The following is a 17,185-nucleotide window of genomic DNA, read 5'->3' on the forward strand; positions in this document are numbered from 1 at the left end:
CTACGTCCAACCAGGGAAACTCCCCCCTGTCAGGTGTAAAGGAGCAACTTGGACACTCGCATGAAGGAAGCATATATGGGGACTAGGCTGGCGGAGGGTGTGTAGAGCCCAGGATCACATTAGATAATTGACACAGGGGTGAAAAATGGGTTACAAAATCGTGGGATAAAAATCATAGAAAAAAGACACCACACAGCAGTTTGTCACTGTAACATGCGATTACGGTTTGGCTCTTCAAAGTAAGTGTTACGCGCGATAAAACCCTGGCAGTACGCTATTAATTAATGACGGTGGATTAAGAGTTAAAATCTACCTCCTCTTGTGGTCTCCTGATAGATGTTTTTTATTATTTTTTTCTAGGCCAGGTGAGTGTAATCATGATTAATGAAATCACTAAGACAGGTTTTATTTTAGAAAGTGGATGTTCCTTTGACCTGCATGTGGATGTTTGCTTCTGAACTAAGTTCTGGAATATCTGCTATGCCATCTCTGCATGTGTGTACAATTGTAAAAAAAAGAATGCTCTGGTAATTTGGCAGTTTAGGGCAGGTGGCCAGGTGCAGATGTGTGTGTGTGCGAGGATTGCAAATTGTTTTGACAGGCAAAACAATTAATTAAAAACGGTTCTGTGTCTGCCATCATTAGCAGCCAAAGGAGGGATAATGGTTTTGGTGGTCTGCCTGTGTCTAGCTTACACAGAAAATATTGCGATCATGATCTTGCTTTGATTCTTTCCTTTTTTTGATATTCTGTGCATGCGCGTGTGTGTATGTGTGTGTGCGTGTATGTGTGTGTGCGTGTGCGTGCAGCTCCAGAAGTTATCGGAGGTGGAAGCGTCTCTCAGCGGTTTGACTCTACAGCATCAGTGGTTGGAGGAGGATAAACTGAGACTACTGAGAGAGGCTGAGGAGAGAAATGCCAAGGTAACGTTTACATAGACTGTACATACTGTACAGCAGTGGTTCCCCAGTGATCCTTGAGGGTCTCCAGCTAAATTATAGTTTGGAACCAAATGGACCCTTGTGGGTCTGTAACTCTGAGAGTGTACAACCTCTCCACCAATAGTTTTCCTATATGATAAAACATTGTTTTAAAAAAGTAATGTCACACTTTTTCCAGTGCATATATGGCAAGGCTTGTTGACTGATTTGGAAGAGATTTTGAAGGTCTGATTCCAAAAATTAACCAGTATTTAACGTGTAAAATCCATGATATTTACATTGGAATGAATGAGCCCAGCTGGAAAGTGTCAAAATGGGAGTGTTCAAGTGGGAGAGGGCGGGGCTTAGCTAAAGGTGAATTAGAAAGAAGAAAAACAAACAAAAAAAGTGTCCTTTTTTTCGTCTTTCTATTTATTGTCATGAGTTGTCACCTGCCGAGTTGGCTTTGTCCGAGGCTTTAAAAGGTCTTTAAATAAATACTTTTTGAAACGTCTATGGGTGAAAATTTATGGGGAATTATTCCCTGGTGCCCTCGCAAGGGGGGGAGACTGCGACTCTCTATAGAGAGAACATAATGCTGTTTGAGTTGAGTGGAGTTTTGGAAACGCAACGCCAGTGTGGAGGGCTCCTTTCACACCTGGTTCTGTCAGAAACATCTCAAGGCCTATTCATAGTCTGGATTTTGGGTGGTGAGGTGACCACCGAACTACAACATGACCCCAGCCCTTCTCTCTGTTTTTACTCACCACCGCTCCACGTTATTACAGCTCCGGTGGTCACCTCACCACCGAACATCCAGACTACATAGGCCTTCAGAGGTGACATTTTGTTTCCGTGCGTGCAGATGAAGGATCTCCAGGACTCTCTGGTGTCGGCGGGCTCTCAGAGCGAACAGCTTCGCTCTCAGCTGCAAGCTGTCAGTCAAGACAAGAACAGCCACGCCCAGGAAGTGGTCGCCCAGCACAGGAAGTTGCAGGAAGCCCAGGAGAGGGTCAGTACAACATGGAGGGAGGGACCATGAATGTGATGTACCTTGTGACATGTACAGTACCATATGTATATACATGTACAGTACCTTGTGTATATACATGTACAGTACCTTGTGTATATACTTGTACAGTACCTCTAAAAGAACGTTTGAAGCAGTGCTTCTCACATGTTTTCATGTCAAGGACCCCCAAATGTACGCAGACCCTCATCTGAAAATATTTTGTGCCAGGAACCCCCATATTAAGTGATTGTGTGCAGGACACGGAAAAAATACAAATATATCATCACATCTCTTCAGTGATGCTTGCGGAACTCGACTTCGTCTCGTTCCTGACCGCATCACTGTCGTGGCAATAATCACGTTAAACCACACCCTCTCGTGTAATATTGCTTAATTAAAACATTTGCAGATTTTGCACACCTTTTCAAGATTTTTCAAAAATAGCAGATCCGCGCTACGAGCTTGTTGATCTGCTATTTTTCAACAGCTAGAGTTTAAAATAATGGTTAAAAGCTATGAGGCGACACAGATGCGTTCCAGGTCTCAATGGGTTGTAATGTGCTTCCAGGTGGAGGAGCTGGAGGCCAGCGTTCGGAGGCTGGACAGAGAGAAGGAGGACGCCTGTCATTCTCAGAAGGAGCAGCAGGAGGCGCTCACGGTGTCTGTGCAGGAGGAGAACCACAGGCTGCGAAGACAAAGCCAGGAGCTACATCACAGGGTACGCCCATAGAGTATATACTGTATATATGCCTATATTTATTATGTCGGTTCAGATCGTGAATATTGTGTATTTTGCCCTGCTACTAAAAAGTAGGACTTTTGTGAGCTGTTGTATTTATTCATAGGTACTTTGATGTGTATTATGGATGTTGTATTTGCTGGTCCAAAATGTAACATTTATGATGTAGTATTGAAGTGTAATTTTATTTCTGCCTCTTGGCCAGTTCCCACTTGTAAAAGAGAAGCAGTCTCAGTGTGTTTTTACTGGTTAAATAAAGGTTAAAATTAAAAGGATAGAGACTGAACCGGAGCGACAGCCCCGCCCCCTCCACTCTCACTATAGCTAGACACTTTACCGCACATGGAACTACGGTGGAAGGAACGTGTTATTCCGACCAATTCCTTTCCCCTCCATCAGGCGCCCTGGCTGGCCAGGGGGAGGCAGTTTAGAGACCAGGATTACTGCATGTAATGTGTAGGCCAGGGTACCTCTCCTAGGGGACACGGGGAGAACATGCAAACTCCACACAGAAAGGCCCTTTCCGCTGATCCCCCGGCGGAAATCGAACCCGGGACCTTCTAGCTACCGACTGTGTCCCCACCGTGTCCCTGACATTTTTCATCATAGTTTTAGTCAACGAAATCAACACTGATTAATAACAGGCTGTGTGTGTGCGTGCGTGCGTGCGTGCGTGCGTGCGTGCGTGCGTGCGTGCGTGCGTGTGCGTGTGCGTGTGCGTGCGCGTGTGTGTGCGTGTGCGTGTGTGTGTTTTGTGTATGCCCATGTGTGTGTGTGTGTCCTCAGCTGTCAGAGTGTTCGGCCCAGCTAGAGGAGGTCCACACACTGAAACAGGAGTGTGTGGTTCTGCGCTCCCAACACAGCCAGATGCAGACGGCCAGAACCCAGGCCCATGAGCAGGTAGGAACCAATAGAACCCAGGCCCATGAGCAGGTAGGAACCAATAGAACCCAGGCCCATGAGCAGGTAGGAACCAATAGAACCCAGGCCCATGAGCAGGTAGGAACCAATAGAACCCAGGCCCATGAGCAGGTAGGAACCAATAGAACCCAGGCCCATGAGCAGGTAGGAACCAAGTCCATGTCAAAAACTTTATTACTAGTTACTTTTGATTGTTGTTACAAAACACCACTTGAGCTCTACAGGAATACTAGAACGCTCGCCTCAAAACAGTCCCCCCGGGCGTACAGCTGGCGTAACTGCTCTAAATCATTGTCTTCGTGTAAGTAATCAACTAGGGAAGTTTCATGGTGATAATAAAGGTATGGTTTTGCCCACTCAATTCATAATTAACATTTCAATTTTGGAACTCTGGCTTATAACCGCCCACCGAGCGGTTAGCGTGAGGCCGGCGGGAAGAAATTGAGGGTGAGCGTGTTTTAAGGAGAGCACTCAGGTAAGTCGTTATGTGTGTGCACGTAACGTTTTGGGGCTACTTCTCAGAGGAGCACCTGGAGATGTTGCTTGGTGCGCACCGCGGCTCTACTCTACCTTAGCCAGCATGAGAACAAAAATAAATAAAATGTCTTCTGAATCTTGACAGTTTTCTGAAATACTTTATGTTTCTGTATCAGTGGTTCTCAATATTTCATGTCAAGGACCCCAAAAATGATATGTAATTGGCCACCGACCCCCATCTGAAACAGGAACCTCTCAGAAGCAAAGATTTGAGTTAAAAACGTTTGCTCTGAAAGAATATATATTCAAAGATTTGTGCCACATTTTCACGATTTTTCAAAAATAGCAGACCTACGAGTTCATAGCACGGCACCCGGTGCAGCGCTATGAGCTTGTAGATCTGCTATCTTTCAACAGCTAAAGCATAACATAATGCTTAAAACACCAAAAGGGGTCAAAGTGGTTTATAAGCTGTAAGGCGACACAGATGCGTCCTCAGGTCTCAATGGGTGTATCATTTCCCTGGCAGGCGGTGCGTGCGGACACGGCTCTGTCCCTGGTCCAGGCGCAGCACCTTCGGGAGCTGGCAGAGGCGCGGGAGGCGGCGGGCAGCGCCCCCCAGGGGCAGCTGGAGGTCCTGCGCTCCAGCCTGGAGGAGGAGAGCGGCAGGAGGAGGAGGCTGGAGGAGGCCCTACGCTCCCAGACCCAGCAGGCCTCCTCAACGCTCAGCATGCAGCAGGTTAGTGATGGGGAGGCCTCCTCAACGCTCAGCATGCAGCAGGTTAGTGATGGGGAGGCCCAGCAGGCCTCCTCAACACTCAGCATGCAGCAGGTGATGCAACCCGCTCTCACAGAAAACAGTATATATGTACGAAATTGCAATTCCGTAGGTAAGCGAGTAAAAGACCCAAAAGTACGTACAAATGACACTGAAATACCTCCCCATAGACACTGACACTGAAATACCTCCCCATAGACAATGACACTGAAATACCTCCCCATAGACAATGACACTGAAATACCTCCCCATAGACAATGACACTGAAATAACTCCCCATAGACAATGACACTGAAATACCTCCCCATAGACAATGACACTGAAATACCTCCCCATAGACAATGACACTGAAATACCTCCCCAGTCCCCATAGACAATGGCACTGAAATACCTCCCCATAGACAATGGCCCGGTTTCTCAAAGGACACTTCTTACACCATGGTGTAAGAAGTGGTGCTGCACGTGCTCAGTTGCTCCTCTAGGCCGCACAGCGCACACAGAAGCCTGTGAACATAGACATTCCGTGCATAGATGTGCCACGCAATGGTAGACCTCAGGCTTGAGGCCTGGTATGGTAGGCCTCAGGTCCTGGTATGGTAGGCCTCAGGTCTACCATTCTGAAATTTAATTTAATAATATTTGGACTGCTGGACAGCTAACAGTAGGCTATCTTTACTCTTAAAAAACAATATATATATATATATATATATATATATATATATATATATATATAAATATACACACACACACACACATACATATTATTATTAATTATTATTTTTACAATTTTTACAAAAAAACATACCAAACCAGGCCTCAGGCCTGTGTGTGTGTGTGTGTGTGTGTGTGTGTGTGTGTGTGTGTGTGTGTGTGTGTGTGTGTGTGTGTGTGTGTGTGTGTGTGTGTGTGTGTGTGTGTGTGTGTGTGTGTGTGTGTGTGTTTAATAATATTTGGACTGCTGGACAGCTGACAGTAGGCTCTCTTTACTCTACTCTAAAATAATAAAATAATAAAAAAAAAGATATATATATATATATATATATATATATAAATATTTCACCCCACACATATTTTATTATTTATTTATTTTTAGAGTAAAGAGAGCCTACTGTCAGCTGTCCAGCAGTTCAAATATTATTAAATTAAATTTCAGAATGGTAGACCTGAGGCCTACCATACTCAAGCCTGAGGCCTGAGGCCTACCATTGCGTGGCACATCTATGCACGGAATGTCTATGTTCACAGGCTTCTGTGTGCGGCCTAGAGGAGCAACTGAGCATGTGCAGCACCACTTCTTACACCATGGCGTAAGAAGTGTCCTTTGAGAAACCGGGCCAATGACACTGAAATACCTCCCCATAGACAGTGACGGAGGGGTGCCGTCTCTACCCAACTTGAGCCACGTGAAGCACGAGCGATGCGCTAGCCGAGCGAGTCGCCGTACTGAGCGTTGCGATGTTCGGTAGAGCCGTCTCAGCCCCGTCCAAGTTGTAATCCCATAGGCACAGAATAGTAAATAATATGAAACCCGAACCCACCCCTGCAGCCCCAACCAGCCACGGTGAAATTGCACTTCCGTGTTTGTCAGAGCCTTAGATATAGACAGAGTTACGCAAACTGCGTTCACTTCATGGGGCTTCAGTCCAATGGCGGCTCTCCTAAATAGACTTCTATTGAGCATGGGGACAACCAACTGGGACAAGTCCTGGACCGGAAGTAGGCAGAAATGCAAACTCCACACAGAAAGGCCCTTTCCGCTGATCCCCCGGCGGAAATCGAACCCGGGACTTTCCAGCTACCGACTGTGTCCCCACCGTGTCCCTGACATTTTTCATCATAGTTTTAGTCAACGAAATCAACACTGATTAATAACAGGCTGTGTGTGTGTGTGTGCGTGTGTGCGTGTGTGTGTGTGTGCGTGCGTGCGTGCGTGCGTGCGTGTGCGTGCGTGTGTGTGTGTTGTGTGCGCGCGCGTGCGTGCAGGAGCAGTATGAGCGGGTCATGTCCAACATGCAGCAGCAGATCGAGGAGATGGAGATGAAACTGAAGAGTGTCAGACTGGTGCTGCAGGACAAAGTCTCCCAGCTCAAAGAACAGGTACCAAACAGACGGGTTTGTTGCATGCATACACAGGGACATAGACGGGAACGCCCATAAACGTCACATCTAGTTTTAGCTTGGGAGAAAACATGCCTTGAGGAAGGTCCAAAGACCGAAACGTTGCAGTTTGGACCCTGCTCTCTTTTTGTCACAACAGTGCGGTACAGCGACTGCAATACCGCTCCCCCCTGCTGCTCAGATGGGATCCGATGGTAATTCCGATGGTGGTAATTCCGGAGCGTTAGTCTGACATGCGGGAACAACAGTCGGGTTACCGCTCGAACATGTGCTGCTCCTGTGCTTGCGGTTATGGTTAGGTTAGGGATAGAGGTACAGTAGGTTGTCGGTCTAATGACTGTCGGACCAGTAATAGTGTTGGAACTAAAGCCTGTACCCGCTCAGATTCACCGGCTGATCTCCTGCTCTGTCCTTCCCTCGCTCGTGAACAAGACCCCCGAGATACTTAAACCATTTTGGGCGGGAACCCCTTTTGGTGTTTTAAGCATTATGTTACACTTTAGATATTGAAAAATAGCAGATCTACAAGCTCATAGCGCGGCACCGAGTGCCACGCTACGAGCTTGTAGGTCTGCTATTTTTTTTAAATCGTGAAAATGTAGTGCAAAGCTTTGAATATGTTCTTTTGGAGCAAACGTTTTTAACTCAAATCTTTGCTTCTGGGGGGGTCCCTGGAACAACATATTTTCAGATGGAGGTCGGCAGGCCAATTTCATATATATTTGGGGGTCCTTGACATGAAAATGTTTGAGAACCACTGACATAGAAACATGTTTTTTTTTCCAGAAAACTGTCAGGAATTAGAAGGCATTTGCAGAATCGTCCTACTCCTTCACCCTGGGGGCAAAGTCTCCATTGTACCATTCAGTGTTAACCCTTTGGTTTCCTTGTCGCCGCAGATGTCAAAGAGCGCCAAGTCGAGCGTCCTGCTGAAGGAGCTGTACGTGGAGAACTCTCAGCTGATGAAGGCTCTGCAGGTGACGGAGCAGAGGCAAAAGAGCGCCGAGAAGAAGAGCTTCCTGCTGGAGGACAAGGTCTCCGCCCTCAACAAGCTCCTCAAGGACATTGTCTCCGCCTCCATGGTCACGTAGCCTTGTTCCTCCTCCTCCCTTGATTCTGAGCCTCCTCCGCCCCATCCTAACGCTATCATGCACTGAATGGGACGCTATCACGTTTGATCACACCATTGATTGGTCGGGAAGTGTAGGTTGCCTACTGACTTGCCGAGATCTCAGTTAGGTGCATTCTGTGTAGCCTGAGTTCCAGCCTGATGCGCTGCGTTCTGTGGATTTGTACTACTACTTGTGGCTACTCAGTCTGGCCAGCAGGAGGCAGCAGACTAGCATTTCATAACGTCACCCGTTACGCAGCCGTTGTTGCTGATACATCATCAGCCCAGCGCCACTCTGTCCATGCTTCTCTCTGATGTCATCAGCCAGCGCCACTCTGTCCATGCTTCTCTCTGATGTCATCAGCCAGCGCCACTCTGTCCATGCTTCTCTGATGTCATCAGCCAGCGCCACTCTGTCCATGCTTCTCTCTGTTGGAAAAAAATAGCGCCAGTTCGACACTGCAGAGTAAAAACCTACGGTAAAAAGTAAACATTAATTTGATTCAGTAGTCCGGCGGCTGTGTTTGTGAGTTTAGTGAATGATAAGGGGACGTTGCAGGACAACAGACCAATCAGAAGCCACGGGTCCAGTTGATGGGTCCCACCTACCTTGGGAGATAGTTCCCTTTCCAGACTGAGTAGCGAAGTGACAAAACAGATTGACGGAACGCAGCGAATCAGGCTGGAACCCAGGCTACATTCTGTGGGTTGATGGCGGCTGCTGTTTTGACCGCGACGGACGGACGGACAGACGGACGGCGTCTCAAGCGAAACTTGAGCAACGAGAGCCACCACCGAGCGAGCCAAACGCGAGCGAGTTGCCGTGGCGAACCATCGCGACCATTCTGGCCCAATCGAGTTGCGACCCGATAGGCACAGAATCCTAAGTAATGTTGTGGGGGAGCGCATTTGCCCCAACTGGGAAAATGGGGTTAAAGTCGTGCCTCAAAGCGGTAGCCGTCATCAACGCACAGAATAAAAAAATATAATATAACCTACTTATAGATCAGTGTCTCATCCACTTCAATAGTATCTCACCTACCAATCAGTGGTCTGATTGATTATACTGATGACGTCCCATTCAAGCGTTCGAAGCCATTGCCTCCTCAGAAGAACAACTGTCCCACCGACCTCTCCCTCAGTATTCTGTTCTCTCATTCCTCAAAGTCAGTGGTTCTCAAACGTTTTCATTCCAAGGACCCTCCTAAGTTTGATATGCAAACTTTAACATGTTCATTTCACTCTTGAGAGTGTACAAATGTAACCAAATGGACGGGTGCCATTTTGGTTCTTTAACTATCAGTCATTTAGCTGTGGGACCCCCCCCCCCCCCCCCCCCCCCCTCCAGGGGCCCATTTTGAGAACCATCGCACAAAGCCATTGAGGTTGGCTGCAGTAACTCATCTAAACTTTCTAGCTTTCTGGGAAGCATTTAAAACACATACTCTATGACAGACAATGGAGCCGAAGTTAGACCAGTGTTGGAAATGATCACCCGTGGCTAGCCGCTAGCCACAGGCTACCAGCCGCTAGCCACAGGCTACCAGCCACTAGCCACAGGCTACCAGCTGCTAGCCACTGGCTACCAGCCGCTAGCCACAGGCTACCAGCCGCTAGCCACTGGCTAGTGGCTACCAGCCGCTAGCCACCGAATACCAGCGAGTGGCTAGCAGCTGCTAGCCACAGGCTACCAGCCGCTAGCCACTGTTCTATCTCTATGGTGGTTTAGCTTAGCCTAGAGTTCTGGGATGTTGGTTGATCGGCCACTGTGGTTGGTTGTCAAAAAAAGATTAGTTTCCTGCAAAAAATATATATCTACGGTACATTTACTATATATAATATGATATGAACGGGACAGTTCTGTGGACACACGGGACGGCACTAGAGTGAACTATCTCAGCCATGAAGGTATTATATATATATATTATGTACAGCATGTACTGTCTTTTGTTTTATATTAATCAAATATTTTTATTTTTTTGTTATTTTAAAAGAAAAGGTCAAAGCACAACTTTATTTTTTATGAAGGTCAAGCCAGGGGTCAAATAAATGAAGTATAGTTCTATGTCTTCTACAGAAAGCAGGTTCTTTAAACGTTAATTTAACCGACGGAGATGAAGAAGAGTCGTCGCCGTCGAGATGGAGCCGATCGATTGCACGCCGCGCGGCCCAACGATTCACCGCTGCGCCAAAACCGCCGATCTACACGCTCCACAACACAGCGCGCCGCCGCACCGTGGCACGGCGTTTTGAAGCGTGTAGATCGGCGGCTTTCGCTTTACGTTTTTTCTTTCCTTTTTTTCTTTTTTTAACTTTTGAAAGTGAAGGTGGTCAAGTCTGTCTGCGTTGTTTTAATGAACCAATAAAACATATTCACTCATTGCCCACCACTAATCCCCTGAAAAGCTAACTCTTGTGGACGTACCAGCGAATAGTAGAATAGCACAACCAGCACTCGGACCCTGAGACCTCACATCATGAGTTTGTAATGTCTAGCGGGATTAACGGTGGCAGTAAGTGATTATTATTATTATTGTTGTTGTTGTTGTTTTGTTGAAATAAGTGTTAAATAGCTCTATATTCAGAGTGTTTTTATTCAGTAACGGTCGGGTTCACGCTGTAAACAGAAAATGAATATACCGGTCAGGATTCCAGTTGTGTCCAATCAGGAAGCAGAACTCGTACAGGATGGATGAGTGAGATTGGAGGTGATGACGGAAATAAGCAGACTGAAATTAGAACTGAAACGAATGAAATTGCAGCTGATAAACGGCTTCTCTTTACTGATTTGGCTGAAATTGGCAACCCGCCGAAAATCATATTTTCTCTGCAGAGCCAGGGAGACCCTCCTATCTGTTGCTGAACAAACACTCAGCAGGGGTGTCCAAAAGGTAGATTACGATCTAACCAGTATATCAAAACAAAGCCTGTGCAGGTAGATCACATGACATGCACCTAAATAATATTTAATTTATATATAAAACAAAACCATTTTTGGCATCTGCCACTTGAATTAAGGTGACTTGATTGAGTGACATCAAAAGGGCCTGTCGGCTCAAACCCACAATGCAATGTTTTGTTTTCAAGAGTACCTGTTGCTGTGCACAAACGTCGGTATAGCATTACAAATACAAAAGAAACCCTACCTATTCCATTTCTCGCATTTCCCATTCCAAGTGCATGTCAGCTCCGCAGCGCTATTCCAAAGCCCCCTCAGGTACATATTTAAACTATTTTCAGCGATGGTATAATATTTTTTTCGCTGGGTAGATCTTGTTGAGCTGCTCATTTTGAAAGTAGCTCTCAAAAAAAAAGTGTGAGCACCCCTGCTCCGTGGCAATGGTTTTACTATCGCAATATAGAGCTATTTAACACCTTTACTGAACAAACAATTACAATATAGACTATAGAGCTTTATTGTTCTAACAAAAACCTTTTGTTTCTACCAAAAAGTATGACTTTTACCCTACCTTTTTAATGTGTCTTATGAAGTATTTTAATGACGTTTATTCCATGAAGATGACGACCAAAAAGCACAGTATTTTACCAGATGTAACGTTTTGATGCTCTGTCTGTCAAATCTGCACATTGTCTTTTTTTATTCCCTGATCCCGACGCACTGCTATATATTCAACCTGTCCATTCCTAAGTTATTTGAACCGTGAAAGATGTTCTCGTTGTAGTTATTTGAACGGTGAAAGATATTCTCGTTGTAGTTGTAGTTGTAAAGACAAGTTGGACACACTGTCTGTCGTACGCTGCTCGGTCCTATCGTGTTAATCATTATTGTACAATCAGAACTGACCCAGGGAGTATAAATAAAATGTCCTGTTTTATCTCAACTCCTGTCCTGAGTTTTTTCACTGAACACTGAATACAAATCAAAGTGCTGTCGCCTCACAGAAGGTCCTGGGTTCGATTCCTGCAGTGGGCGCTGGGGGGTGTGTTCTCTCCTACGCGTCATCAGTGCCCATACCCGAGGCGGGCTTGGCGAAAGGGCCTTTCTGTGTGGAGTTTGCATGTTCTCCCCGTCTCCTCTAGGGTAGGTACCCTCACAAAAAACATCCTGGTCTCTATCCTGCCTCCCCCTGGCCAGGCAGGGCGCCTGATGGAGGGGAAAGGAACTGGTTAGAATAACGTGTTCCTTCCACGCACTATGTCCGGCCGGGGAAACTCCCCCCCCCCCCCCCCCCCCTGTCAGGTGATAAGCGTCTTGGACTCCTCATGCATAGAAGGAAGCATGAGGTCAGTCCGCTGCTCTCCCCATGTTGGCAGAGGAAGTGTGTGGAGCCCAGGATTATTATTATTATTATTAGATAGGCCTAATTGACATTGGGTGAAAAAATGCGTTACAAAATTGTGTGATGAAAAAATTACCAAAAAAAAGAATGCAAATCAAAGCTAAACTTGCAGCACGTTTGCATAGGAAATATGAATGCAATGCAATGCAATGCAATTTGCAATGCAATACAATACAATGCATCAAGTTATAAAACATGAAACTGTTGCATTGTACATATAGGTTGTATTGAGTTGTACTTGAAATCTACTGTAATTCTGCAAACTGTTAGTAAATCAATCAATCAATCAATCAATGAGTTTATAGCCTAGGCTAATTTGCGACCCCAGTCCCTGGTTAAGCCTTTCTATAAAATTATCTATGATAAAAACTTGAATGAAAGTACAAAACATTCTCAAAGTACATCAACATTTTAAAATGTTGATATAATTCGGGAATGTTTTGTAGTAGGATTCATATGGTTCTAGTACAAGGACATGTTTATGTATTTTTGCAATTGTCCGTTGTCACCACAAGGTGGGAGCAAAGCCTATATTTTTATAATTATATTGTATTGAGCTGTGAAATGAGGGAAAACTAGAAAAAGTTCTACACAGGTCTCCACCAGGTCAGGTAGGTTATCCTAGGAGCACCGGTCTCCACCAGGTCAGGTAGGATATCCTAGGAGCACAGCTAGGTCTCCACCAGGTCAGGTAGGTTATCCTAGGAGCACAGCTAGGTCTCCACCAGGTTAGGTAGGTTATCCTAGGAGCACCGGTCTCCACCCGGTCAGGTAGGATATCCTAGGAGCACCGGTCTCCACCCGGTCAGGTAGATTATCCTAGGAGCACATGGTCTCCACCAGGTCAGGTAGGTTATCCTAGGAGCACCGGTCTCCACCCAGTCAGGTAGGATATCCTAGGAGCACCGGTCTCCACCCGGTCAGGTAGGTTATCCTAGGAGCACCGGTCTCCACCCGGTCAGGTAGGATATCCTAGGAGCACCGGTCTCCACCCGGTCAGGTAGGTTATCGTGGCCTGCTGGTGGCACTATAATAGGCCTACCGAGGAACACATGACTATAGAGATACTGTGTACTGAATACTGTACTGAAGTCCCATTCTCTCCTCTCCTCTCCTCTCCTCTCCCCCCCCCCCCCCCCCCCCCCTCTCTCTCATTGTCCCCTGAGGTATAGGATCATATATCTGGTTCCACAGAGTACAGACGACCACATTGTAGATGTGCAGATGACACCCTGTAGTTCAACACAACAGGTAGGCTTATCTATCTATCTATCTATCTATCTATCTATCTAAGGCTTGTCTGTCTGTCTACACATTGATTGAGACACACACACACACACACACACACACACACACACACACACACACACACACACACACACACACACACACACACACACACACATTTTGTGCCTTTTTATAAGTTTGGGTGCCAGGGAGAATGATATGGATGGATGAATTGATTTGTTGACTAAAACTATGACGAAAACTTATTTCTTTCATCGACTACCATTTGTGAGTTGTAGAGCTGCTATTTTCAAAACGACCGAAATGTGTATAGGGCTGAAGTTGGTATGTTTTGTAATAATAACCAAAATCTACAAAGTAACTAGTAACTAAAGTTTTCAATAAACTTGCACCTGTGGACATAGCCTATATAAGACAGAGCATTAAGACATTATAAAAGGACATTTGAATACAGATTTAAAAATAAGTTTGAATGAAATAAAAATTAGAATGATATTGCAGGCCCGAAGCAATGAATCAAAACCAAACACAAAGATAGCGTGCGTGCGTGCGTGCGTGCGTGTGTGTGCGTGCGTATAAACCAGATTACACTACAGAAGCAGTCTCGGAGCTGTGGTTGTTCAATCATCCAGAAACAGTACTTGAGTACATTTACAAAATGTACGTTTTGTTCTCAAAAGGAGAAAAACAACACCTGGGCGAGACATGCCTGAGAACTGGCATACGAGTGGGAGTGAACCTTATAATTTCCACTAACCAAAAAGAGTGCAGACAGAGGGGCGTGGCTTCAACTGTGGTGACCTCAGTGTTCTCCGCTGTGTGGAGTCGGCAGCAGAGGATATTCCAAAAATATACGCCTTTTGGACACAGCGTTCCATTTGGACACAGCGTTCCATTTGGACACAGCGTTCCATTTGGACACAGCGTTCCATTTGGACACGGCGTTCCATTTGGACACGGCGTTCCATTTGGACACAGCGTTCCATTTGGACACGGCGTTCCATTTGGACACAGCGTTCCATTTGGACACAGCGTTCCATTTGGACACGGCGTTCCATTTGGACACGGCGTTCCATTTGGACACAGCGTTCCATTTGGACACGGCGTTCCATTTGGACACGGCGTTCCATTTGGACACGGCGTTCCATTTGGACACAGCGTTCCATTTGGACACAGCGTTCCATTTGGACACGGCGTTCCATTTGGACACGGCGTTCCCGAGTTAGAGCCGTTTGAAAACGGCATGCCTTGCTGAAAAACACCACGGGAAAAAAATACTAAAACACAGCAGATAAATTCAAACAGACTGGGTGCGGAATTAACCAGACAGTGGCCTTGTGGTTAGAGTGTCCGCCCTGAAACTGGGAGGTCGGGGGTTCAATCCCCGGCCGGGTCATACCAAAGACTGTAAAAATGGGACCCAATGCCTCCCTGCTTGGCACTTGAGCAACCTAGGGTTAGATTGGGGGGTAAAATCAAATGATTGGTCAAATGCGGAGAACATATTTCACTGCGGTGACGTGTGTGACAAATCGTACGACATTGACTTTGAATCTGCGGCCCAGGATGTGATTTTTCGATAGCCACTATACTTCTGTCTCCTTCGAGACTGCAACTCCGGTGTTTCTACACAAGACAAGACCCCCCCCCCTTCCCCCCTCCCCCTCCCCATACAGCAGACAGTATTGTTGTTCACATGGGCAGATGTAAAAGATGCAGTCTACCATTCATTGTCAATGGAAGCCAGCGACATGACGTTGCAAAGACACAGCGATGATGCGTGTGTACTAGCTGCTCCAAATCAACTCCCAACGCGTCTTTGCATCGTTTCATCTGCCCGCGTGTGAACGCACCATATGAGCTCTGCGGGTGGTATTGAGGTCATGTGACAGTATGAGGTCAGAGAGGTCAGCTGGTATTGAGGTCGCTCATGAAACCTGAAACCTGCTTTTCTCCTGCATGGTGTCCAGAGAGTCACCTGATCTCTGGCCCGTGTACCATAAAGATCTATAAAACATGTACTGTAGATGTATTCTGTCCATTTGGTTCCATTTGTACAGAGTTTGACCTGTAAGGGTCCATTTGGTTCCATTTGTACAGAGTTACAGGCCTGTAAGGGTCCATTTGGTAAATGGTAAATGGTGCATTTATATAGCGCCTTTATCCAAGGCGCTTTACATAGATTGTGCATTACATTACCCCATTCATACACCGATGCTGGAGGAAACCATGCAAGGCACCAACCAGCACATCAGGAGAATTAGGGGTTCAGTGTCTTGCTCAAGGACAACACTAACTCTGGGGGGAGACCGGGTTCGAACTGGCAAAATGGAACCAAATGGAACCTTACAGGTCTGTAACAAATGGAATCAAACCGGGCGACGGTGGCTCAGGGGTAGAGTGACCAGATGGGAACCGCAAGGTTATAAGTGGTTCAAACAGATATTATTATTATTATTATTAATAATAATTATTATTATATATTATTAAATTAGGTTCTTATTATATTTTCGGACTGACAAATCTGTTTTTATTTTTTTTAGGTTTGTGTGTTTGTTCAGAAACATGGATCATGCTGTATTGCATTTTATGATTTGTATTGTGATGTTATTTTTGCCAGGACCCCAGGAAGAATAGTCTCCACTATGATGTAGACTAATGGGGATCCTTAATAAACTAAACTAACACGTGTGTGTGTGTGTGTGTGTGTGTGTGTGTGTGTGTGTGTGTGTGTGTGTGTGTGTGTGTGTGTGTGTGTGTGTGTGTGTGTGTGTGTGTGTGTGTGTGTGTGTGTGTGTGTGTGTGTGTGTGTGTGTGTGTGTGTGTGTGCGTTCGTTCCAGAGCGCTGTGGAACGATGAAGGTGTGGCCGCTGGTCTTCCTCCTGATGCTGACTGAGGAGGTTGTGAGGGTTTGTAAATCCAAATGTGAGCCTGCGGGTCAAATCAGCCCTCACCTGCTTCTGACAGACATACAATGGGTTGGACCATGCATCCAGCAAGCCCAACCCAATAGAGTGTCGCAGTCCCGCCCCCTTTCATGACGACGTGAGACCCAGAAGTGAATTCCACCGTTCGTTTTCTCCATAGGCTTTTCAAAAAGTATTTATTTAAAGACGTTTACGCCACGGACAAAGCCAACTGGAGTTGTGACAAATCATGACAACAAACACAATGTTTTGGGCCGAACAAATTATTACAAAGAAGAAAAACAACAAAAAAGTGTTGTAACCTGCCGTTTTCTTCTTCTTTCTAATTATTTGTTCGGCCCGAAATTTTTTGTTTGTTGTCATGATTTGTCACAAGTTAACTCGAGTTGGCTTTGTACGATGCTTAAAAGGTCTTTATATAAATACTTTTTGAAATGTCTATCAGGAAAATTAACGGGGAATCATTTCCTGGGCCCTGGTAGGGGGCAGTACTGCGACACTCTACTGTATATATATAGTCACTTTGAGTGGCACTGCACGAAGCCACAGGTGTCAGTGGATTCAGTGCATCATGTCGGGGCATGGAAAAGAAAGTAGGGGGGACTAATATTATTTACTATTCTGTCGCAACGT

General features: G+C 45.9%; 1 protein-coding gene and 1 long non-coding RNA gene across 3 annotated transcripts in view; both read left to right on the forward strand.

The window, feature by feature from the left end:
- Nucleotides 1–11,918, forward strand: part of ninl (ninein-like) — a gene marked incomplete at its 5' end in the record, with an annotated part of 85,500 nt that extends 73,582 nt beyond the window's left edge. For both annotated transcript variants that reach the window (XM_079511598.1, XM_079511599.1), the window contains 7 exons: nucleotides 810–923; nucleotides 1,786–1,932; nucleotides 2,501–2,650; nucleotides 3,458–3,571; nucleotides 4,599–4,808; nucleotides 6,831–6,944; nucleotides 7,865–11,918. In XM_079511598.1, coding sequence (XP_079367724.1) covers nucleotides 810–923; nucleotides 1,786–1,932; nucleotides 2,501–2,650; nucleotides 3,458–3,571; nucleotides 4,599–4,808; nucleotides 6,831–6,944; nucleotides 7,865–8,056 — 1,041 coding nt within the window. In that variant the 3' untranslated portion in view covers nucleotides 8,057–11,918. The remainder of the gene's footprint in view (nucleotides 1–809; nucleotides 924–1,785; nucleotides 1,933–2,500; nucleotides 2,651–3,457; nucleotides 3,572–4,598; nucleotides 4,809–6,830; nucleotides 6,945–7,864) is intronic.
- LOC306930570 overlaps nucleotides 1–17,185 on the forward strand; it is a 133,900-nt gene that overhangs the window by 108,666 nt on the left and 8,049 nt on the right. The window lies entirely within an intron of this gene.

This window comes from Electrona antarctica, assembly GCF_951216825.1.
Source record: "Electrona antarctica genome assembly, chromosome: 10".
Classification (NCBI taxonomy): domain Eukaryota; kingdom Metazoa; phylum Chordata; class Actinopteri; order Myctophiformes; family Myctophidae; genus Electrona; species Electrona antarctica.